The sequence below is a fragment of the Carex rostrata genome, chromosome 1 (genome assembly GCF_964058835.1).
Source record: "Carex rostrata chromosome 1, lpCarRost1.2, whole genome shotgun sequence".
NCBI classification, from domain to species: Eukaryota; Viridiplantae; Streptophyta; class Magnoliopsida; order Poales; family Cyperaceae; genus Carex; species Carex rostrata.
In genome coordinates, this window is record NC_135918.1 from 4,191,125 (window position 1) to 4,217,255 (window position 26,131).

A 26,131-nucleotide genomic window follows, 5' to 3' on the forward strand; every position below is an offset into this window, starting at 1 on the left:
ACAAAAGATTTGGTCATAGCACGACATATGGTCACGTGTGATTAAGACCATTAGATCTTGATTGAATGATGAATCTTAAATAAACTAATCTAAATTATTAAAAAAAGAGTTAAACGTGATAAACGTGACCGGTCATGTTTGGACACGTCACATATGGTCACGGCGTGCCCTGGCCATGGCGTGATTAACATATTGTGATCATTCACGTGTCATGACCATCCTTTCAAATTTGATCACGGCATGACAAGACACGTGATCCAAGTTATGTCGTGACTAGTCATGACACGGTACATATTATATCCTGAGTAGCGGACCTCTTTTTTCTCCTAACAAATCAACGATTCTTTTAAGTAGAGTAGCGAATTGGATTGCATCTTTTTTTTTCCTTTAACGCGAATCAGTCTAGGATGACTTTCTTTTCTGCATAATTTTTCTTCTACCAGACCGTAAATTAAATTTAGGGGTAGGCACAAGTATACAATACCACTGGGTGTAATTTTTTTTTCGAATTCAGAGGTAGGCAAGCCTGACCCTTCTTGGGTCCACCACTGCATGGAGGCCCTGTCCGAATATATATTTCTTTTTTGGTGATGTTATTTTATGTTATTTTCGCATGTAGACACATCACTCGTAAGATAGATGAGTTTCAACGGTTCAGATTCATCGTTTGAAGCCAATCCAGTATGTTTTAAAGTTGAGTTCACAATGAGACTTGGTGAACTTAAGAACACCCTAGCGGGAGTAGAATTAGAAAATTTAGATAGGAGTGGCTAAAAAATAAAATGCAATAATATATAATGTGGGAGCTAAAATTTGAATTCAAAATCTCCCAAAATCCAATGAGCAACTTTAACCACTAGGCTACAAGTGAACATTTGTTATTTCATGATGAAGGCTAATCTATATAAAAATTTAAGTAAACAAAAAATTAAATTAAATTTTAATATACATAATTAAAAAAAATAGAATAATTGAGTGGATTAGTTGTCTTTGGAGTACACTAAGATCCACTTCTGCATCCTAGTTCTACTCATCTAATTAAATTAAATATCTAGTGAATTATATTCAAGAAGAATAAAAGAAAAGATAGGTGAGAACTACAAACATATAATTTTAGAAACTTACACAAATTAAAATTGTTGCCTCGTAGATTTGAACATAACATAACATCACATAAAATAATATCATCACATAACAAGTGATTTAAATTAGTTACGAACATAGCATAAAAGATCTAAATTATATAAAAATAAATAAGTTCAAAATAAAAGACTATATCATAACATTACAGATCTAATATAATTAATCTGAAGCACATGAACACCTCATAGCATAATATAACATAATACAACATCAGATAAGACCATACATCTAAAAAAAATAGGACGTCGTACCATTTTTTTTTTCGGACAAAGCCTCCGAATGCGTATCCTCTAAGATATCTCATATTTTGCGTGACTTTTTGGAGAATCTCAACTGTTCAAATACATTCTACGCGAATCTCAAAACTCAAATAATACTGGCCCCCTGAGCTCTCCCAAAACAGGCCCCGTGGCCTTAGTGTCACGTGGGGTTACGTAAGGGGTTACGGGGGAGGGCCGAAACAGGCCCCGTGGCCTTAGTGTCACGTGGGTCTTTCCTTGTTTTTATATTTAAAATTTACACTTCTTAAAACCTCAATTTTTGATGAATTGATAAATAAATCAAAAATCAAAAATTATTTCAACAAAGTTTATTGCTTTAGGTGGCCCATTATATTACTTCACATATATTTCCTTCTCCTTTCTTGTATTGGACGCAACAAAGATGTTTAATTTTTTCTGGGGTTTAGCTTGTACTACTTTTCACTTGAACAATCAATTTTACCAACGCCTATAAATTATCAATAAATTAGTCCTCGTTGCATTACTTAGCGCGAGTCTCTCCATCTTAACCTCTTTCACGGATTCGACTGGAGATTGGTGAAGCAAGTGAAATGGACGGAATCAAGGCGGAGATTACTGGAGAGGTGTTTGATGGGAAGAAGGCGGAGGCGATGGTGAAGGATCTGACAGCGAGCTTTAAGGCGGGAAAGACAAAGCCGTACGAATGGAGGGTGTCTCAACTGGAGGGGATAGTTCGGATGATAATGGAGAGGGAGACAAAAATAATGGAGGCGCTTCAGTCGGACCTCGCTAAACCCAACATGGAGGTTTACCTTCATGAGGTATCTCTGTTTTGCCCTGTTTGATTTCATATTTTATGAGTAATTCTAGTGTATATATGTTTTTAGAGTAGAACTATGGTGTTCACCAAGCTTCAATGTGAATTCAACTCTAAAATCTATTGAATTTGATTTCAAATGACGAATTGAAACCGTTGAAACCCATTTACTTAAGATTGATGCGTCTACGTGCAAATTTTTCAAATTTTCATATTAATTTTGTATAGAGTCAAGTGATAAAAAATCATTTAAAAAATAAATGCACTAAAATTAATTTAAACTTTCTACTTTTGACTGCCTTACTTTATACTAAATTAAATTTGAAAGTTTAAAATTTTTGCATGTAGATGCATCGCTCGTAAGGTAATCAGTTTCAACGATGAAACTGTTCGGATTTGTCATTTACAAAAGAGTTGAGTTCACAAAAGAGCTTGATGATCTTAGAAACACCGTAGTTCCACTTTTAATTGTATCTTAAATTTCATATGCCTTAATTATCTGACAATTATTCGTTTCAGATCCATATTCGAATTTATATTCGTGAATTATTTGGTATCTCCTCCATATTATGCATCTTAAATTAAATTGGCTGTCTTGAAACTGCAACGGCTGGGATTGATTGATCTAAATTCAGATTGAATCTGAACCCTTCAGTCAAATAATCTGTCTTCATTTGATTAAATACATCTTTATATGTGTAGAAGTATACATTTAGTTCAAATTGGACCCGTCACATGTATAGCCACACATATTACCACATGCATTTTTGCTTTGCACCGTTAGATTTGAATCAAAAATCATGCAGATTAAATCCAACGAGTGTAATTTTTTTCGCTGGAGCTACGCCTCTTTCCCCAACAATTTTTTTTCCCGTCTCCCTCTACAATCCCAGAAGCGTATCCTCTGCGGAGTTTTTCCGTGCGGAGCTTTTAATTTGGTTCGTTCGTTTTGAATCAGACGGACTAGATCAGATCTTACCTGAATTTAAAAAAAAAATTCTCAAAATTTATAAAAGGTCCGTCCGATCCGACCAAATTAAAAGGTCCGCACAACTCCGCACGGAAAAAACTACAATACGCTTCCCTACGATCCCTTCCCCGCTCCCTTCTTTCCAAAAAAAAAAGAAAAAAAAAACCCAGAGCGAGCGAGAGAGGAGATGGCGAACGATGATTATCTTTGGAGCGAATTTTCCTGATCAGAAGGAGACAGCGAACAACGATTCTTGATCGATCGGAGGTCTAGGGTTTACGCTACCTCGCTCTTAACCGGCGCCTCTCTACCTCCAGCATTAGGAGAAGAAGAAGGGAGAGCACGTAGGTTTCTCTTTCGCTTTTGAAATTTTGCCTAATAAAAATTTGAATCGAGAAATAAAATAAAAGTTTTTCCGCCTCACAAGAAATCCTTCTGTCCTTTTTGTGTTTCTTCTCTCTAAATGCAATATCGAGAAAGAACAAAAAAAGGGATATAGTAATTCAGTAAATTGGTGTCTTTCTTTCAAAATTTGCATGATTTAGTTGGATTTCTGTTAATTTTAAAGTTAGGGGTTCAGTAATTTATCCCTCTTTTCAACAAGATAATTTTTTTTTTGAAATTTTGATTTTAGAAATGTAAAAAACTTCAATCCTGTACCCGTTAGCATTTCATTGGTAAAGACCGCCTCTTATTATACCCACCAATGCTGCAATCCTTGTAATCATGTATATACAAATACTAATTCATGACAACTTCAAGCCAGGTTACTGGCAAGAAGCAATCAAGCCATATTAAATCATGCAAATCTTGCAAATAGAATAACAATGTGTTATATTTTTTTATCCTCTAAGGAGCAACAACTAGAAGCAATCAACTCTTCAGATATAAGATGCTGAACATTGTACATCAGAAGAATCTGTCAAGAACCAACACCCACCTATTCCTGATCATATAAAAATACCATCTGACAGCACAGACGAGTGGGAGATTGATGTGAATTGCCTAAAGTTTGGGAAAAAAGTGGCGTCTGGCACATACGGTGATCTGTATGTTTTTCTAATGGTTGCCATTCTAATTCACCTCTGCCACTTTAATAAAAAAATTTACCTACTTTTTTTCTTTTGCTTTGTTTTCATATTATGCAGTTACTGTGGCTTATATTTTGGCCAAGATGTAGCCATTAAAGTTATCAAGGATGACTGTTTCAATGACAACACGGTGCGCTAATTTGGTCATGAAGTGATGAAGTGGGAATTTTGAGGTTTGTTTTTCATTTTATTGAGATTGATTTGATTGATTGTTTACAACCTTATTTAGTTGCTTAACCAAAAGAAGGAAATAATTTGAGCACCCAAATCGGTACACCCATGTACCAATCCATTACAACAGAATTATTTAAAGAAATTATTAAAGGTTCTTAGAACAAATTACCTTACAGCTAAATTACCTTTAACCTCTGGTAGGTTTCTAGTATGGATCAAGGAATTTTTCAAATAGTATCAAAATTACATTATAGCTAAATTGTGTATCAACACTTCTCATGGGATAGTATGTTAAATATAGACTTAATAGACTTAAATATAGACTTAATAGTATCAAATAGTATGTTAAATTATGCGTGCCCTTCCGCATACCTTCCGCATACCGCATTTTACAACACTGCCATTATGAATGAACTTAATTTGTAAAATACCATGAATATAGGATCTTACAAGGCAGTGAACAAATATAGATGAACTTGATTTCATTCTTGTGGGCCTACTGTCATGAATAAGATAAGTAATAATGACAAGGGCCAGATTGCATTTTTGCATATTTAAAACTTGACAAGAACTGGGCCTTGTGTTCTCTTTGAATTTTAACTTGAATTGATGTTGTTTCCTTTGATTTTTTTTTGTAAATAAAACACTTAACCGAAACCCTAAAAACAAGTGTAGGTCTTTAGATAGATGCTAAACACGGTTCCTGATCTCAATACCAATCCCATGACATGGGTACCAGTCATACATAAATATAGAACCAAAGAAAAAGTCAAGACGCCTTTGCTGGTACAACATACCCCTCAAAAACAACAAAAGGAAATAAATATGGTAAACCTAGCTACAGGACACCAAATATGGTAAATTTTTTTTTGTTATAATGTAATATTAGTCAGAGGTTAAAGAGCTGAATAAAATCTTATACATTCTACATCTGTAATGTAGTCCGAACTGAAGCCGCGACTCTCAGAAAAAATAAGAACAAAAAATAATATTTGTTTTTTCTTTTGTAGGTGCTGCTTCCTCCATGTGAAATCAACAAGACAAGGTAAAATAGAGATGAACTAAAGTGAGACCAAAGGCATCCCCAAATTATTTCATTTCTCATCTTTTATTTCTACTGTTTATATAATCAATCAAACAAAATTTATCATCATCATAGTCCCTTGCATCACATAGGCAAAAGAAGTAGGCCAACACAAGGGAAAAGCACCCACTTGATGCCAGTAAAATCAGAGCCAAAGAAAGTCACTTCAACTGGTACCAGTATTGATACCAGTAAAGCCAGAACCCAACCCACAAAGTGACAACACCAGAGACAATGTAGCAACCCAAGAAAACTAGCACAAGCCAGTGACAAATGTAGGATTTTCGGATACCACTTTTGGGGTTTTGCGGTAACCAAAACCCTTTTAGGCTTAAGCTGTGGAAAGAACGTAAAACAAAAATTTTTACTTCTAACTCAAGCCGTGAATTAAAAGGGATATGCCGGAAAGACCAAAGCAGAGTTCCTTCTGAAGTCTTTCATTGCAAGGACCCTTTTAATCCTTTTTACAGATCTACTCCATAATTGATTTCTAAAACTTTAATCTACTTACAAATTAAATAGATTAATATAACATATTTATACCTTGTTTCCAAATCACAGTTGGAATGCAGACCGAGCGAGTAGAGCCTCACCAGGGAAGGAGTCGACTCGGAGTATCACACGTGTGATACCTCTATCGGTAATCCACCAGGACTAACCGGAGAGCGGTTTATTTCTTCTGCCAGAAATACCGTAAACCGCGGAATTATGCAAAAACACTATTCACGGGAATAAGACGAAAACCCATAATCACGAATTTTCGGTTGCTCAGTTTCATCAATATGCAAAACTGACATACCGCGAAATTCGGTAAAACACTATTCATCAATCCCGTAAATATTCTCCACAACAACCCGCAAGATTATACGTCAACTACGTATAACTTTCTTTTCTCAACCGAAACACTATTTGGGAGAGAAACCGGGAAAGAGAGAAAATACCGATTCGTTTCTGCACGAAAAGATACATGTGAATGTGCATATGTATATATGTGAATATATCTTTCTCTCTCTACCCCTCCACCCCTATTTATAGTGTTTAGATTCGGTTGCAAAAGACCAAAATGCCCTCCAAGTTCGGCCTATTTACAAGATATGCCATTCACACCTCATCCTTTTATATGTGAAATGACCAAAATACCCCTTCCACACCCTTCCACATCCTTCTCCATGCTTCTACACATGCAAGGTGGCATAGGTGTGAAATGACCATTTTGCCCTTGTGGATAGGATTGATGACATGTCATCTGGATAGGATCAATGACGTGTCATGCGGATAAGCTCGAATCTGAAAAGACCCGAATGCCCTCGGCCCGAACACAAATAATATTCGTATAATTATTCTGAACAATTATATATATATTTTTCTTTCGGTTATTTGTTTCGGTATCGATGACATGTCATCTGGATAGGATCGATGACGTGTCATGCGGATAAGGTCGAATCTGAAAAGATCCGAATGCCCTCGGCCCGAACACAAATAATATTCGTATAATTATTCTGAATAATTATATATATTTTTCTTGCGGTTGTTGTTTCGATAATTTATACAATGTGTCCTGCACATTTATAAATTAACCGGTTAACTTTTATACAACGTGTCATACACGTTTATAAATTAACCAATGTTTTTGCTTGTTATTTTTACATAACATTTATAATTTAATTATAACACGTATAATTAATTATAACCATCTTGTCATTGATCATAACCAATTTATAATCAATCAAAATAAGATTCTCCGATTAACTCCTATATGGTGTGACCCAATAGGATCTGTGTTATGTTGGTAAATAGAGTTAAAACTGTTTTAACTTCTATAATCATGGGTGGCGTCTGGCAACACATCATGACCATCCAATTACACAGATGATGCTGTACTGTACAATATCACGATCCAGTAAACAATTTACTTGTGTCTGTTCTTCTGTCTCATAGCTATCAGATCAGTTTCAAGGTAGATGTGTGTCATCCTTGCTAACTGAATCTTTTCTTGATCTTGAGCAGATTATCAAATATAATTACTCTTGTAATTATACCGCGCGCTGATAATCTTACTCTATCAAGGGGCCCAGTGATGCTATAACTCGTATAGAGATACGAGAGACAAGTAGTATTCTTGGCAGACTATCACTTCCTCAGCTAAGCTATATATATCGAAATGCTACCGTTATGACTGCTTTTTACGGACAGTGTTAGATAACACTCACACATATATATTTCTTAGTGGGAACGATAAATACCTCATACTTTAGAACGTGACACTGAATGAGAAACATTAATGACACGAACACAATTCTATTTAATGTCTCATTCGGGGTCTGTCAAATACCATGTTCCTAGAACATGTATCTATGTGATTAAAATGACATCTCGTGTCAAATGGTTTGTAAAACTTAACCATCTTTTAATCCACATACTAACCTTATAGCGGTAATTAGTGTTCCTGCTAATTACCTTGGTTAGTGACCTTTTAAGATTAAGAGTATATATCATCTATATTATGGAGTTTCACAATTTCAGTCATGAACTCGAAATGATCCATAAATTCAATAATACTCAAGGCAACAAAATGATATTAATCATCCAATTCATGAACAAAGCTTTATGATAAATTATCGTATTATTGACTTCTAGATTATTACAAACTAACAACAAATGCACGATTGAAGGTATAGTGCCTCCTATGTTGTTGTCATTTATTTTTATTAGAGGCATGCTATTTATACTAGCAAACTCCTCAATTGTAATTACAAGGGAAAAAAAATTAAAAATATCAAGTGGGAGAACTACCCTCTTACCATGAAATAGCGGGGCCAGTATGCACCAACCAGTACTGTTTGGAAAAAAACAACTTACAAACTGTTTGTACCAGGAAATATGTAAATCCTAACCCAGGAAATTTCAGGCGAATTGAATTGAATATAATTAGGGGTAAAAAAAAAAATACTTCCCTTTAATTTCATGTTGGATGTCAGTAAGGCCCATTAAAATTGTCCCTGCATATTTTACTGTACGTCATCCTAATCAGGTGTTGTTCCTAAATCGGAATTGGAAATTGAACATATCCTTGGATGTAGCATACCTAACATACTTATATAGAGTATTATGGAAAAATATGGCAAAGCTTCTTATTTGTATTTGGGGGAGTTACAAAGGGAAAATAATTCATATCCTCTCTCTCAAATCAGCATTTGTGTCTATTTTATCAGTACTGGAATGACAACCTCACTAAATTTCTTTCCTGCATGTGAAAGACCTACTTTTTTAAACAGAAGGGGTCAATTTCTGAATTTGCCACCCTCTTTTTTTTCCTTTCTTTTCATCGGTCACAGGTTTCTTCGCGGTGAGCAAGACATTGTTGGCTAGAGTGCTTACTCCTACACAGTTAGTTATTATCCGCCTTCCCTTTTTAATTTTCCATTAATTATTGCTTGGTAAGATAATTACTAATTTGGAATAATACAATATTAAAAATTGGTGCTTACCGGTTTGGGTCTGATAGGAATTGTAGGTACCAGTTTGGTAAGGTAATTACTAATTAGGAAGAATATAGTACTAAAAATTGGTGCTTGGCGGTTCAGGTCAAAAAAATCATATATAGTTGATACTTTAAATTAAGGAGGTTTAAATTAGATGTACAACAAAAGTTATGCTGAAACGGAAAGAGGAAATTGGAAATTGATGCCCCATGAGTGTATACAAAAAATATAGTTTATCGGGAGGTCTTGAGCGAGAGATAAGGCATGAACCATATTAATTTAACATATCAAATTTTATCATATGTTTTCAATTTGAACAATTGTAATCTACTTTTCATATTTTATTTGTTCATTTTCAGAAATGTTGGACTACATCGAAGAGGATCAATGGCAATGATATTTCAAGAATTTTTTCATGTTATATTTAATCTTTTTTCATTTATTGTTATTTATTATTTGTCTTATTTTTTTTTCTTAATTCTATGTGAATTAATAACAAAATCTTTTCATATTTTATTCAATTTTATAATATGTCCCCGTCGGAACGTACGGGCACGATATTAGTGTAACATTATCCATTTAAAGCAGTGTTCTAAATAGCGCGCTATACCGTTTTTGGACCCAAAACGCTAAGCTATACAATTAAAACACGCTATTTGAGCTACAGACGCTATAGCGGTAATAGCGGTCCGCTATAGCGCATAGCGTGTAGCGCAAATAGCGTGTAGCGCAAATAGCGCCCGCTGTGCAACATGTTGTTTTTTTTATTTTTCAATTTATATGGGCTTTAAATAAAGGCTCAGATTGGATTTTAACCGTGATTTTTTTTTATAATTGACATACTAAGCTTTATATTAAATTATTAATTATTATTTTAATAAAAAAAATTATTAATTATTAAATGAGATCAAATAAGGAAGCTACAGCGCGCTATGCAACATGAGCTGTTTTTTTTTTCTTTTTTTAATTTATATGGGCTTTAAATAAATGCTCAAATTAAATATATTAAGATATTTCTTGAAGTAACAAAATGATACTTACTATATGGTAGTTTGAATATTTTGAATAGATTAAGATAATTAATTATGCCATGATGTCTAGGTTATTTTGAAATTTAAATAGAAAAAAGATAGATTATGTCATGATGCTAAATATATTTTGAATAGAAAAAGATCGATAGTTTATGATATTAGTAATACTATGGATATTTTGAGTCGCAATTTGGACTTTGTATTGGTTCAATATGAATACTATAATTTTTTAATCAATTTGATGTTATTTATTATTCTATGAGACTTATATAATGTTGATATTTAGTACAAATATATGATATAATTTTTATAAAAATAAAAAAACGCTATGTGGCATAGCTTTCGCTATAGCGACGCTATTCGCTATAGCTTTTTTTTTCGGCTTCCCGCTATGACGCGATAAACGCTATTTAGAACCTTGATTTAAAGTGAATTTGATTTTAAATTTTGATATTCTTTTACTATATGTATCCGTATTGATGTCTTGAAAGGCATATATAAATTTGATATTAGTATTATTTGCTCCGTTTACAATATGACATTATATATGAGGAAATTAAATAATCAATGAATCTCCTGCAATTGCGAGTTATGCGTCCTTTAAAATAGAAAGTTCAACACATTTTTTTCAATTATCACAAACGTCGTCTTGGATCTACAATTCGAAGTGCTGATGTAGAAGTGCGAGTGAATTAAACTTTGAAATAATGAAGGTTAATTATATAAAATTTTCGTGTTATGTACTAAGATACACATTACAGTTTACTTTAAATCGTATAAAATATTATGCAGAAGTATAAATTTTATAAAAATAAATAGGATCAATTAATTTTCTTTCATTGTGCATGGATCCGCTACAACATTGAAATGAATCAAATGATGTTGCCGCCCCCATTTTCTTTCTAAATTGTACGCCGGCCTTTCGTGTAATGAAAATTTTATATGCTTCACATTGCACGAACTAGATGCAATTTGGACCGTCCAATCTCAGTCGGACTGCTAAGTTTGATTATTAAAACAGTTAATTGGATGAGCATTTAAATTAATTAAATTTAGAAGGAACTAAACATGAAAATTAATGAAGATTACTTAGGACTTGCTCCAGAAGGAGGGACGCGGAGGGAAGGAACGGTAGCGGAGGTGAAAACTCTGAAAATTTGGTCAGCTCAGATCAAGTTCCCTGCTCCACAAGAAGAGAATTAGAGAGGGAGCGAAGGGAAACGAGAGGGAACGCACACTGTTCGGAGGAGAGAGACAATGCAGTTTTGGGCGAAATCTATCACCTCCAGATCGGGATGTAGATTTCACTGTTACGAGGGTAGTCTCCCCTTCGTCCCCTTCCCTCCCTTCCCTTTAATGAAACGATTCTGGAGCACAGCCTTAGAAATATGGAGCTCATGTCACTGACAAGTGGACCCAAGATCCTGCTTTCGTTTTTCTTTTCGTTTTTCTTTTCGTCGTCCTTTTAATTTGAAGATTTAAGACAATTCGGACTATCAGCAGAAGAAGACGACAAAAGGCGTTAGTTCGTTGCTGTCTTGCTGAGGTCAGACACTCACCTGCAGTTACTCGATCCTGCTATTTTGGGATTTATATTATCATCGTATATTCGTATCCTCCCAATTAAAGACCAAACCATCTACCAAAAGAAGTTGGAAAGTTTGTTTTGGTATGGCCAAAATCAATGGATATGTTTCCCAATTAAGCTCTCAGTATCCTCCTCAACTGCTACGCATCCGTATCATCTTCGATCTTTCTCGGCTATTTAGCGATTGAAGAGGTGCTACGCTGAAATCGAAGCTGCGCGAATGGAGACACTGGTGAACGGTTTGAGGAGGAGCTTTCAGGCGGGAAAGACGAGGTCGTACAAATGGAGAGTGGCTCAACTGGAGGGGATACTACGGATGATGAATGAGAGAGAGAAGGAAATAATGGAGGCGCTCTGGACCGACCTGGCCAAGCCTAAGACGGAGGCGTACCTCCACGAGGTTAGTTCATAAAAATAAATAATAACATACTAAAAATACAAACTATTGCAAAATAAAATAAAGAAACAATGTTGGAAAAATTAGTCACATAATGTGTGATCACATGGCATGACCGGATCAGTTTGCATGACGTGCATTATTTTCAATTGAAGGAAGACATGTCACACAAATGGACATGTCAAGAGACACACGAGTCACGTCACGTGACCTACACTCATAACATGACATACCTGTGACATGTTGTGACGGAACCAGTAACGATGTGACAAATTTCCTTCACTACATGGTGTCCTTTATTCGAGAACTCAAATTTCAATTATACCATAAGTTTTCTCGTTTGGATTATGTCATAATAAAAATATATAGTTATAGTACGTTTTGTTTTATGACCAGTAGCAGCAAGTGAGAATCTGAAAATAGTACATGTACTAGTAGTACAACACGGTAGCTACTAAGTACTACTGTGTGCATCAAAAGGGATGATTATGAAATATATTCATTTTGTATATGATAAAGTTTGGTAACGAGCTGTAATTATTTTTCTGAATAAAAGAGCACAAGCAAAAGAAAAGGAGGAGAAAAGGAACTGGACCGCTTGTTGGTATAGTGGGAGGAGGAAAAATTTAATAAATTTGTGGAATTGATAAGAGATTAGCTGAAAGACAAACCAATCAATTATGAGAAGAGAACAAAGAAGAAAAATTAATTACAGTATTAACCTGTACCAGGCTATGAGCCCATACCATTCTCAAATTAAATGTTACCAAAAATAAAGAATAAATTAACCTATCTAATCATCATCAGGGACAGCAGTTTCATGTATGCTTATTTGCTTCCACTTAGTAGCCATAAACATATCAGATCATACCAGCTGTACTCTGAATCAATTTCTGGTATATAATGCCCACCATGAGTCCAGTATTAGTTAGAAACGAAAGCTGTTGAAAGTGCCTGAACCATCTCACAATAGCGCAAGCCCCAAAGTGGTAAGAATACCAGCAATGGTTCTGTCCAAGCTAGAACCGAAGCAGTGTACAGATCTATACCAGAATAAGACAAGTGACAGCCAGACAGCAAGCAGGGGTATAAAAATAGAGTGCTCTATGAGTTAGGGAAGGTGATATTACAAGCATATGATGAAGAATAATAATTCTGAAATAATAAATCATGCAGATTTCTTTGTCCAAGGCAGCATGCATGTTTGCATTGAAAGAACTAAAGAACTGGATGCAGCCAGAGAAGGTAATAACCAAGAACTAATATTTAATATTTCAGTACTGTATTGGCTTAGGTCTTGATCTAATGCTTTATTTGGCCTGGACTTGCACCACTATTGGTAAGAGCACATTAAGTGTCAAGCTATCAGCAGGTTTCATGTCAATTTCATTAAAAATGGCCTTGAGGTTCTAGAGTGCTTTTTTAAAACTATATGTTTTCTATATGAGATATATTTTATGCTTAAATCAAATCATATTTGTCAAAAAGAATGCAAAAAATAATAAAGCTTCTAGTACCACAGTACCTTCAAGTATTGTACCCATCAGTCTCTGTTCTCAAAAATAATAAAGCTTTTAGTACCACAGTACCTTCAAGTATTATTTGCGTTCTAATGATCCTGTTTAAAAATATTTATGTTAATTTTGTAAACTATTTGTTCTCGTTAGGTTCCATCTCTTATCGCAACTTTTTCGTCAACTGCGCAAATAATTCCTGAACCACTTGGGATCGTTTTGGTCATTTCTGCATGGAACTATCCATTTGGTAATTCCTTCAGTTGTTTCTTTATAATCATTTGTAATTTTTTTCTTCATGTTATTTTAAGTTCCCGTATAACATATTTCCTTCATCATAGCTTTGATAACTGATCCCTTAATTGGGGCTGTTGCTGCTGGTAATGCCGTGGTGCTCAAACCATCAGAAGTCGCACCATCCACGGCAGCATTTTTTGCCAAGTTTTTACCACAGTACGTCGACAGCTCTTTTATAAAAGTTGTAGAAGGGGCTGTACCTGAGACAACTGCACTTTTGGACCAGAAGTGGGATAAGATATTTTATACAGGTTTTTCTCCTGTCCTTGAAATGTAGACCTTATTATACTAATTTTTGCTAATTAGCATCTTCTTAAGCTGTGATCCGGAGATTATTTTGCTCCAGTTAAATAATTGCTGCCTTGTTGTCCTTATATTCTTCATTGTTCCTTCTGAAATATTGATCTCATTAATTTCAATCACCACAATTTTCACAGAGAGACATAATCAGGGTATCTTTATTCTTCAATATTTCAGGAAGTGGGAAGGTCGGTAGAATAGTGATGGCAGCAGCAGCTAAGCACCTAACTCCAGTGGCTTTGGAGCTTGGCGGTAAATGTCCAGTTGTTTTCGATTCTGATGTAAACTTAAAGGTGATCAATTATTATTAGGCAGTGCATGTCAGTATTGTAATTAATGAAACAAACAGTTAGTTAGGAAGCTGTTTGATGTTCTGTCATTTCATACATGATTAGTTGATGGTCTGTTTGATGTATTGTAATTAAGTAACAATTCATTACTTGCAATAGCCTAGCTTATATAGCCAGTACATACACACAGTAATCAACTAATCATGTATGAAATGACAGAACATCAAACAGCTTCCTAACTAACTGTTTGTTTCATTAATTACAATACTGACATGCACTGCCTAATAATTATATCTGCTATTGATTTGCAACTGTTGTGATTTCTCCAATTTGTTTCTGATAGCTACTCGAACCTTTTGTCATTAGTTTGTTCTGTTCATTTCGGTCATGTATTAAGTTGGTGCTGTCTAACTCTAATTTGCAATTTGAAGGTCGCAGTGAAAAGAATGGCTGTTGGGAAGTGGGGATGCAACAATGGACAAGCTTGCATCGCTCCTGATTATATCATTACTACTAAATCATTTGCCCCAAAACTGGTACAATTTTCTCTTTCACTCTCTCAATATATTCCCAATTTTTAAACGAAGAAACAACTAAGTAGCAGAGGAGTTTGAGCAAGGATGATAGACTACTACCATAACGAGCATTTTTAAATTATCGGGCTTGTCTTATCAAATATGAATTGCATTGATGTACTATAAACTACTACCATAATGGTCAGGTCAGGTCAGGTACATTAACTCACACACCACCTGGACTTGCACTGATTGAGATTGCAATTTCACATTCACAAATCTTCATCACCAAATCATCTTTTAGTCTTTTTAACAAAATTATTGAGGCTCTAAATTCCATCCCATTGTTTTTGATTCCAGCGAGGTCTCAGTTCCTAAGTCTAACATTCTTTTGTTTGGTGGTCAATTTGGCAGGTGGATGCTTTAAAATCTACTTTGGAGGAATTTTATGGGGAGGACCCTCTCGAATCAGCAGATTTATCTCGAATTGTGAGCTTTAGTCATTTCAAGCGTTTAACAGAGTTGCTTGATGAGGAAAATATTCCTGAAAAAATTGTTTATGGAGGGGAGAGAGATGAAAAGCATCTGTAAACATTTTTACTCAGTTTCACTTTCCAGATTATGAAATTCATTTAACTGCTTCTGTATTTTTCTTATTAATTTAAGTGTTAGTAAGAGCACAAAGAAAAGAGCAGAGACACTGTCAAAACCATATTAAGTAAAATAAATAAATAAATGATTAAGAAAAATGTTTAGCACTACATAAAACCAAAAAGGATACCATTTTAGGGAAAAAATAAGAAGTGTATACAAGTAGCAGATTGGAGATATTCTTTTTGAAGTGGAAAACATTTCTTCTATCTATTTTGATCTCAAGCCAAGGGTCTTTGAATTACCTCTTTTCAGGAAAATAGCTCCTACAGTTCTGTTGGATGTCCCATGTGATTCTCTTATAATGAAGGATGAGATTTTTGGACCTTTGCTTCCAATCATTACGGTTAGTTTATAGTGATTTGATCTGTCCACAATGATATTTGTGGACGCAAATTATTAGCATGCCTTTAAACTTTTTATCTTGATATGGATGTGAAATAAAGGATGTCAGACCCACACAATGGGAATAATTTTATCTGGGTTGTTCATGATTTTTACTGGGCTGATGTGAACTTAAAGACCCAAATGATGCACTAGCATGTACATTACATATTCTACACAAAAATTTAATGGCAGGTGGAGAAGTTGGAGGATAGCTTTGAACTGATCAACTCAAGGCCTAAGCCTCTAGTGGCATATCTGTTTTCCAAAAACAAAAAACTCGAAGAGGAGTTTGTACAAAATGTGTCAGCTGGTGGAATTCTAATTAATGATGCAGCTTTACATGTAAGGCTGTTTTTTTTTTTAAAAAAAAAAAAATCCATTTAGTTGCTTACCACGTATTCTGCCGGTATCTTTTTTCTTAATATATTAGCCTGTTTAGAAACTTTGGGCTTGTTTTAAGGATCAGCTTGGTATCATGCCGTATTAAGAATTGTTGGTTGATTCAATATGCTTGCAAACTTTTTGAAATAATGGAGCAAGAACTTCACTGTTTAATATCTAAAAATAATAGGTAGCCCCAACTTGAAAAAAAAAGGAAAGGCATGAAGTAAGTGCCTTGGATAATTATGACCAGGTCAATATCAAAAGTTCTAAAACTGTATTAGAAATTTAAACTTGATATACGCAGTTTACAAACCCGCACTTGCCATTTGGTGGAGTCGGAGATAGTGGAATTGGTGCTTATCATGGCAAATTTTCATTCGACGCATTTAGCCACAAGAAAGCAGTTCTCTCGCGCGGTTATGCTACAGAAATGAGGATAAGGGCCCGGTACCCCCCATACACATACCATAAACAGATCCTCTTAAGGCGCATCATTGATGGCAGTTTCATCGCTCTTTTTCTAGGCCTCTTTGGGCTCCACAGAGATTAGGTCCTGTGGGAACCCAATTTCTGTATTTCTTTAAGGAGCATGAACTAATGGGAAGAATTGCTTGTGCAATTGTGAATTATAATAAAGAGTGGTTTCAGCTAAGTTTGCATTCTTTTTTCTTTTGAAAATTTGTTGCAGGGGAGTTGAAGTTGAGGTTGTAATTAATGACACAAATACTCTCTTTCTCTAATAAGACTCGTTAATTGCTGACACTTTTCTCGATTTTATCTGGTACAAATAAAACAGTAGAATGGATTCAGTTGCTTGTAATTAATGGCAGAATTACTCTCATGGTAGTAAGGAAATGTATAGGAAATCTTTGTGCAAATGGCACCACCTACCAAAAATCAAGGCCTACATTTTGTAAGAGTTGAACTACAACTAAACTTGCTTACGCAGGTGCTACAACTAAAAGTTAAACAAAATGTATATATTTGTCAGTTGCACAATTTGCCATTGCTTAGATCAATTTGTTTATCTCACTTCTTGTCCATTGGATATGCTTGGTAAATAAAAAAAATAAAATCATTAAATTTGTGCACAACCTTTAGATTGTATTTTCATTTGCTAGAAACCGGTTGCTAGGATTGGCCGGGATACCTCTAATTTTATTTGGGTGATATCTCAAAAAGAGGAAAGACAGGGAAGATGGACCAGTAATGGATCCTACCATATTGCCTCAACCATTCAAGTATAATACCAAAATACCATTCTAGAATACTTTTAAAAATCATATATATCTCGTTATTATTCTTTTCTAGAACCATAAGTTGTCCCGGGAATTAGTGGTATCAGGTAATAATCAATAGAGATATTCGGTTTGATACCTCAGAATAGCAACACAATTAAATATAAAAAGAGTACACTTTAGTATGATAGCTACATGAATAGAGGGAAAATAGCGATCCCTGTCAGCTCAACTGAAGAAATGAACATAAACTAATATGGGGGGATGTATGAGCAAAACCACTCAAAAGTTTAATTAATTTTATACAATATTAGGTTGTAATTGTTGGTGTTATTCCTCATGTACAAGGGTTTTATACTTTTCTACATCAAAGGTTTCTTTCTAGCTATAGTTGCGTGGCACAGTATTGAAGAAGAGACCTTTTTTTTAATTAGGGTGGGGTGGGTGGGATATAAGTCTATTAAAAAAAAAATCATCAGACCAATGATTATCTAACAAATCGACAAATAAAATTAATTCTTTGTAACTTTCTGGTAAATTACCAGAGATAACTTGATAGAGGAATTTTTCCTCTTTGTAACTTTCTGGTAAATTAGCTGGTAAATTCTATCAGCTAAAATACTCACAGTGGATCAATTTTTCTTTGTAGATTTCCTCTCGTTTACCTCTAACATATAATGGTAAAACCATATATGTTTTTGTTTTTATTTTCGGATATGGAGAGATATTAAACAGATATAAATACAGATATAATATAAGTACCTAATTTAAATATTGTAATAAAATTAACATGTTATTTAATAAATTATTTTTTATTAGAAAATAAAAATAATATAAAATACATATGTATTTTGGACATTCAATCATTATGGTAAATAATGTTATATTTTTTCATAATAAACTTGTTATGTCACTAAAAAAAAATATATTTATGACTACAAAACTTAATCACTAACATAACCATACTTTTAATTATATATGACTATAAAAGAAGAAATAAAAAAAAGTATACAAATAATTATATTATTTGTATTCGAATCCGAATCCGAATCCGCACAAACGGATATCCAAAAACTAAAAAAAAAGGTCCATATCCTTATTCGCTTTCGAAACCAAATTTGTATCTAGATAAATTATATTTGTACCAGTATCCAGTGGCGGAGCCACTTGAAAGGAATTGGGGTTGGGGGAGGTTGGTTCAATTGACCCTCATTTTTTTTTTTTAATTTGTGTAACTTTATCTTTTATCATATATAGTTAATTGGAGGTGGGGGAGGTTGGTTCAATTGACCCTCATTTTTTTTTTTTTAATTTGTGTAACTTTATCTTTTATCATATATAGTTTAGAGTAAAATATTATAAGTAGTGTAAAATTAATGTTAATTCGCAACAAGAAAATTATATATAATTAATCTCCATTCACGTCTGACCCTAATACTTAAATGTCTGGCTTTGGTCTTGCCTGTATCTTTTTTCGCAAACTATATGTATATGAATATTCAAATATGCAAAAATTAAAATACGAATCCGGATACTGACAAATAATATCTAATCAGTTAACTCCTAGATATACATCATTTATTTTTAATTTTCAATTCAGTGAAAAAAATTTGTATTTTTTTTGTGAAAGTCCATAACAGAAGCAAAAAAAGAAAAGAAGTGTAGTTCGTTAAAGCAAATTTAGAAGAAAATATAAGTAATAATACTCACCAATGAAAACTCGTCCTTAAATTTATTTGATACAACGACTTAGTATTTAAAATGTAATTTTTTATAGAGAAAAAGAAATTACATTTGAAATACTAAGTCGTTGTACCAAATTAGTATTTCAAATTGTAATTAAATACTCAAATCAAAACTCGTCTTTTTAACTTATTTGGTACAACGACTTAGTATTTCAAATGTAACTAAATACTCAAATTTATTATATGATCTCCTAAATTTTTTAGCTTCAAATCAAAAGTTGCAATTGGAAACAAATCCGAGTATGTTTTATACCTCTTCCCGCAAAAAAATTCAAAATTCAAAATTTGTGATTGGATCAAAATGTTGCTTTGACCATTGACCAACAACATAATTTTATGACTATTTAGTTTCAAATTTTCTGGAATTTTTTAATCAAATATAATCCCATTCTACGACCATTATTTCACGAATACAGAACTATCATTTAACTTAACTACATACATATTCGATTTAAAACTATGAAATAACAACATAATAAAATATGAGAAGAATAACACAAGTCCGCATCTTTTGCATTAACTCTCTCTCTTTTTAAGTTTAATGCATCACGGCCATCTGACAGGATCAGAGCCAATTCAGCATACGCCTATGACACATGGTGTCCTTTAATATTAGTGTGATCTCAATTAGATGGTCCGGATCTATTAACGCACGTTCCGTTAATGCAGAGGATACGAATTCGATAACACCACTCAAACGAAATTTGTATCCTTTGCATTAACTCAAACTTCGAGTTAATGCAGAATAAATATGAATCATTCGAGCTGTGTTGACACGAATTTTAAAAGGATCTCGTGCATTTCACTTTAGACCAAATTAGTCTGAATCGTAATCAGACAGTCAAGATATATTAACTCAGAGTTTGAGTTAATGCAGAGGATACGGATTCATTCAAACGATAGCTACATAATTGGAAGATAAAGAACTAGCCTTTTCTGGTCCCCGTCAGCTCGCATGAAGAAATGCACCTCAAAATAATTAATTGATTGATTAAAAGTTAAAATGAAAGGGAGTAAAGCAGCTCTAATTTCAACCATTTTAATAAAAAAAATAGGTTGTTTTGGAAAAAAGCGTGAGATGTTCCCAATCATTTGGCAGCCTTCGACACACCGCACTAAAATATCAGCAATTGAAATTAATAGCTAAATAAATTTTAAAAATTAATCTGCTACATTAATGTAATTAAATAAAATTATTTTTTGTATTCATATCAGCGCATCTTTCTTTTTTATTGGAGAGAAAATACTAAGAAATATTTTGAGCTAATCAATTAAACAAGTGTCATTAAACAAATATTTTCTTATAAAGCAAATTTGTTAATTTAGCAATTATAATATATTTAAGTAATTATATTAGCAATTGACACATTAAATTAGCAATCTTAAAACAATTACTATTGTAGATGCTCACGCATATGGCGCAACTCTGTGCTTAAATTTACGTAATTGTTTAATGCATTATAGTTTCAAATCCGCTACAGAGATAATTTCGTAAAGATGGTTACAGTAGATCAGATACAGTATCAGAATCTCCAGAGAATCCTTTCCCCGTTGAAAACCGCTGCAGGTTAAAACCAGAAGCATGCACCTCTCGTCCTCTCTGCACGTTTTAGCCGATTCTTGGTCTGGATCCTTTCCGCCGTAATATTATGTGTTCAATGTAGGGGTGGCAAGAAAGCTCGTAGCTCGTGGACCGTTCGTGACTCGCATCTGGCTCGCTTGCTAACAACTCGTTCGTTAGTGGACCGAACTATTAACGAGCCAGCTCATTACTAGCTCGATCCAAAATTAACAAGTTTGAGCTGGGGCCTAGCTCGCTCGCGAGCTGGCTCGCCAGCTCGGTCTAACTATGAATTTGTAATATGGTATGAATTTATGTGAATTTAGTATGTATGAATTTATTTTATGAACTATGTTTGTATGAATTTGAAAATTTAGTATTTTAGTATGTATGAATTTAATTACAAACTTAATTTATAGTAGTGAACTTTATATTACATTATCTAATATATTTGGGCTTTTGGCCCACGAGCTTTCACGAGCTGGCTCAGCTCGCTCGTTGTCAAAACGCTGACACGAGCTTTCACGAGCTGCCACTTTTTCAGCTTGGATCCGAATGTTGGCTCGCTCATGACTCGCTCGTTGCTAAAACGAGCGAGCCATGAGCTTAGTCTAGCTCAGATCGAGTCGGCTCGTTGCCAGCCCTAATTCAATGGTGATTTCATAAGCGGGATAGCATTTTTCTAAGAAAAAAAAAAAGTTGGCTGGCATGATTTTTGAAAAGTCGTCAAATTACCATACAGGCTTATTTTCAGTTAAATCTTACTATAATAGCTGAAGTTTTGAGGCTTTAATAGTAATGCTTTTATATTATTTGGAGGTCATATATACGTACCTTAGAAAAGAAGAATTTTTTATGGTTGCTACAATAGAAATAAATTGATATTTAAGGATAATTTTAAGGCTTTTTATTGTTTTCATATTATGGTACTTTTAGTTTAAAACTTTAAATTGTAATACAATACAACAATTATAGGATAGTGTTATGCTCCATAGAATTGAATTGGTTAGAGGAAGTAGACGGGTAGTGTTATGGTTCATATGAAAATATTATTCCTATTTCAAATAGGATATTTTTCAAAAATCCAATAAAATAAAAATACAACATTCGACAAGATTTCGATCATAAAGCATATTGAGTTGTTTGAATCAACTATTAAGTCAGAGAAAAAAAAATCTAAGCTATCTATATATCGATTGAAATGCAAATGTTTATACTATCGTTAATTCTAATTTATGAATCTAATTAGTATATAGGTTTCAGAAACATGCTATTAAATTGGATTGTAGAACTTTACAAATATATAAAGTGGTACTTTTTTTTTCATAATGACATTGACAAGTATTTACTAAGATCTTCTTATTATAGTTTTATCTTTGAAGCCACTAATTTCTATAAAAGAATTAATATATTTCTAAATTAATATTTATTTATTTTTGTCAATCTATTGTGACTAAATCAAATTTTTTACATAGCACTTGATAAAATTCATGTAACAAATAACAATCAGAAAACTATCCTTGTACATGCATTAGTGAACCATTTGGTCTTCACAAGTTTAGTTCCTGCTTAAGGCAAGAGTGATATTGTTTTTGCATTATCGCTTCATTAATGTGTGTTATTTTCTTTTTTGAAATAAAGATTTTGTTAACCCAATATTTTTTATTAGATTATTCTTTTGCTATAACCGAATCGATAAATTTTACATAGAAGTAAGATTGATCAACATCTATGCACTATGCTAGACCTATTATTTTATATGTGCTATTGATAAATTGATGTCATAATGAATTTACAAATGAAGCATTACAAGAGAGCGCAAACTAGCGGCCATAGAAAATCATGAAAAAGCATGATTCCAAAATCCAAATAGAAAGTCAGAAATGGTATCCAAAATCGTCCACTTGTGAATCCTTCGACATTTTATAAGAGCATCCGACTCGGATGAGGTTGACATTTCAATAAATCAATTGTTTTAAACTTCATAAATCATGTAACCACCTCCCCCAGAAGCGTTCCCACGCACCTACACATTACAAAACTCGATTATTTCATTTCGATCGAAAAATGACATCCGTATCATCAGCGTCATTGACCCACTTTTTTAGTTTTTAGAAATTAAAAGTAAATACTGATTTTGTTTTCAATAAATAGATGGAAGCGAACTATAACTATTACAAGTAGAACTAAGGTGTTCTTAAGTTCATGTATCTTACGAGCGGTGCGTCAACATTCAATAAAAATTAAATTTTCATATTAATGTTGTATAAAGTCAAGTGCTAACTAATTATATCTTGTTTCGGGTAATTTGTTTTTTTAATTTCTAAAAATAAAAAATTATCACTTGACATAATCATTGTTAAACATCAAGAAGGAATCCGTATTAGTTGTCTCATTTTGTCGATAAAAAAACCTGTACAAACAATTCACAGATATTGGGAAGACAAATAGTGCTCGAAGATCGAATTCTCCTTTGCTTTTGGATAATGTAGGAGTATAAATTCATTTAATAGATAGCGATTCATCTGTATTTTTAAGTAATTTTTTACCACTAAAATGGAGACAAAATGATTTTGCTAATTTATGGTTACCGATTCATCTGGTATTTGACTTTACTTATTAGTAATTTAGTACATCTATCTTTTCCAATAAAAGACTAATTGTCATATAATAAAGTTTTTGCAATTGTAATTATACATATTATATATTTTCATCATCTCCTCAAATTATGACACGTATTATTTATAGATCTTATGAACTTTTTTTTTTATCTACAAACATTAATATTGTGATACATTATTTGCATTATAAAGTAACATATTATTTCTAATTATAGTTGTATCACAAAATTTAAACCTCACCTAATCATTTTCAGATTTAATTTGTCACTGTGTTAAGCATTACTGTTTTCCATCTAGACTTTAATTTAAGAATGAAACTTATATAAGCCAAATTAAAAATATTAACTTGCAAGTTGACAATGAAAGCACTTTAATGAAATACTGCGGACATATAATGTATCTATGTGTTAATAAATCAGGGTTTTCACACGTCACAACATTATTATACGAAAGTAGGTATTAATTATATTGAGAAAATGAAATGCTTACATAAGCCACAAATTTTATTGGAATCGTCAACATAGGACAAGAAAATTGTGCCCACTAAAGAAATATATTGATCAGGCAAAAACTGCCCCCGTCCAATAAATTGACGCCGCATTGTTTCTAGCACACAGCATGGCCCGAAATGCATCGCCAGATTTTTTTTTTTTTTTTTTTAATAGTTGCTACATCATCAGGTTGTTAAATTGTTACCCAACTTTGTTTCATACTACCTGTCACAAAATTTGCTTGAGTATATTCCTATCAAGTCATAGAATCTTCCGATTCTTGAGTTAATTTAGAAAATTAATGGTGCATCACAATAGACATTCTTTTTAATATGGAACACAATTGACAATCAAAATTCAGCGAAATTAACATAAGATTATGAGTGAGTCTATGGTACTATGCATATCACAGGTTGTTACCGTGCTACGGCTCTATATTCGAGTTTTCAAATCCTAACGGTCGATCCGAACCGTTCATCTTGTTCTCCATATTAATATATGTTTGGATACCAAATTTTACATTTTTTGAAATTTTTTTACTATTTTTTTAGATATTTAGAAAATCACTTGATCTGAAAATTTTGGACCATCCAAAAACAGTGATTTTCAATAAATCTAAAAATATAGTAAACAAATTTCAAAAAATGTAAAATTTGGTCTCCAAACACATATTAATATGGAGAACAAGATGAACGGTTCGGATCGACCGTTAGGATTTGAAAACTCAAATATAGAGCCGTAGCACGGTAACAAATCGTAATATGCATAGTACCATAGACTCACTTTGAGTCCGAATCTGCTATAATCCCGGAAAGGATTACAGGACCCTGAAATTCTAATATCAAACATTCAAATATTTTCTGCACAGATCTCGAAAAAAGTAAATTTTAATGCATAAATCTCGAGAAAGACTAACGGTTCGGATTGAAATTTCAGGTCCTGTAATTCTCCAAGAATTACAGCAGATTTATTTTCACTCACTCTAAGATTATTATCTTCTTCTTCTTTTACTGGAGACTTTTATTAACTCTATGTATATATGTCTATCTTTTTTAAATATTTATTGTTGCAATTGAACACATGTTTCTACTGGATAGAAAGCATCTACAAACACATCTACACAACGATAGTCGGTTGGAAAATGTTAAGTTTCTTATATATATAGCTGTTGGTTTTAAAAAAAAAATTTGGATCAATTGAAAAATATTATTGTTAACATATGAAAATCCTTATAACAAATAATGTAGAAACTCTATGTACTTTATTTTTGTTACTAACACAAGTTATCGATTAATTAATTGGCAATGAAATATTTAATAATTGCGGAAAAAAGTAAGTTTGACTGGTGAAAGGGGAGGTAACACAATTAGTTAGGAAAATGTCCTAGAGTTGTTGTACCTAAAGGTCGAGAGCGATTCCCACTCACGACTTTGCAGCCTCTGCGAAGGTTTTAAAAAAAAAGACTAGTGAGCTCCAGATCCACGACCATTAATTGATGAACTCCCTTTTGTTTTCATGTAATAAATCACAATTTCAATCTTAAATGATGAGTAAAACAACTGGTCCAATTCTACTTTCTGAGCAATTTAGACTTTTTTCAATGTACGTACACAGGGCAGAGCCTAACTGTTAAAATATGAGAGTTGAATATAAATGGAGGTTAATCGTGCTTAAAAAAAATCTTATTGCGAATAGGAGTCAATTTTACAATACCCATAATATTTTTAGTAATAAATAGGAGGTCAGTTGAATCCCATTCAATTGAACTAAATATGTCATTATGTATACATGGTTGAACTCAGGAATTGAGCTAGAAATAGACAAGAAAATGAGTCGAACTGGAAAGAAAATAAGTTGTGCTAGAAAGTAAATGAGTTGGAAAAATGAATGAAGATTTTACATAATTATGCAAGCCACCATGTTACCTTCTCTCAAGTTAATAGTTAATTTTAATATTTTATACCATATTTTAATTAAGATTTTCTGTAATTAAGACAATATTAATAGAATAATCCAACCATATCTTTTAGCCAATAATGAGCTCCATTTAAAGTCAATTGTATTTAATATTCGTTCAAATAACAGCTCAGGAAGTACATATTTACTATATTAACAAAA

General features: G+C 33.2%; 1 protein-coding gene and 1 long non-coding RNA gene across 3 annotated transcripts; both read left to right on the plus strand.

Moving 5' to 3' along the window:
* Positions 1–1,925: 1,925 nt before the first annotated feature.
* On the plus strand, positions 1,926–17,097 carry LOC144552966 (aldehyde dehydrogenase family 3 member H1-like). Of its 2 annotated transcripts, none has more exons than XM_078301024.1 (10): positions 1,926–2,206; positions 13,196–13,264; positions 13,687–13,783; positions 13,875–14,081; positions 14,308–14,423; positions 14,852–14,956; positions 15,350–15,522; positions 15,842–15,932; positions 16,166–16,315; positions 16,662–17,097. In XM_078301024.1, exons 1-10 carry the CDS (start codon positions 1,976–1,978, stop codon positions 16,905–16,907), a joined length of 1,485 nt encoding a protein of 494 aa, XP_078157150.1. In that variant the 5' UTR covers positions 1,926–1,975; the 3' UTR covers positions 16,908–17,097. The 2 variants fall into 2 exon arrangements, with proteins under 2 accessions (XP_078157150.1, XP_078157156.1); XM_078301030.1 differs by lacking the exon at positions 1,926–2,206 and adding an exon at positions 11,598–12,022.
* On the plus strand, positions 3,407–4,636 carry LOC144565820 (uncharacterized). Its single transcript, XR_013514980.1, has 3 exons — positions 3,407–3,516; positions 4,027–4,221; positions 4,321–4,636. It is a non-coding gene; the product is annotated as an uncharacterized LOC144565820 (long non-coding RNA).
* Positions 17,098–26,131: the final 9,034 nt, after the last annotated feature.

Coding starts and splice junctions, on each gene's coding strand:
- LOC144552966 (XM_078301024.1), top strand. CDS start 1,976: ATGGACGGAATCAAGGCGGAGATTACTGGAGAGGTGTTTGATGGGAAG. Junction 14,424..14,851: donor ATTCTGATGTAAACTTAAAG/GTGATCAATTAT, acceptor TGCAATTTGAAG/GTCGCAGTGAAAAGAATGGC. Junction 16,316..16,661: donor TTAATGATGCAGCTTTACAT/GTAAGGCTGTTT, acceptor TGATATACGCAG/TTTACAAACCCGCACTTGCC.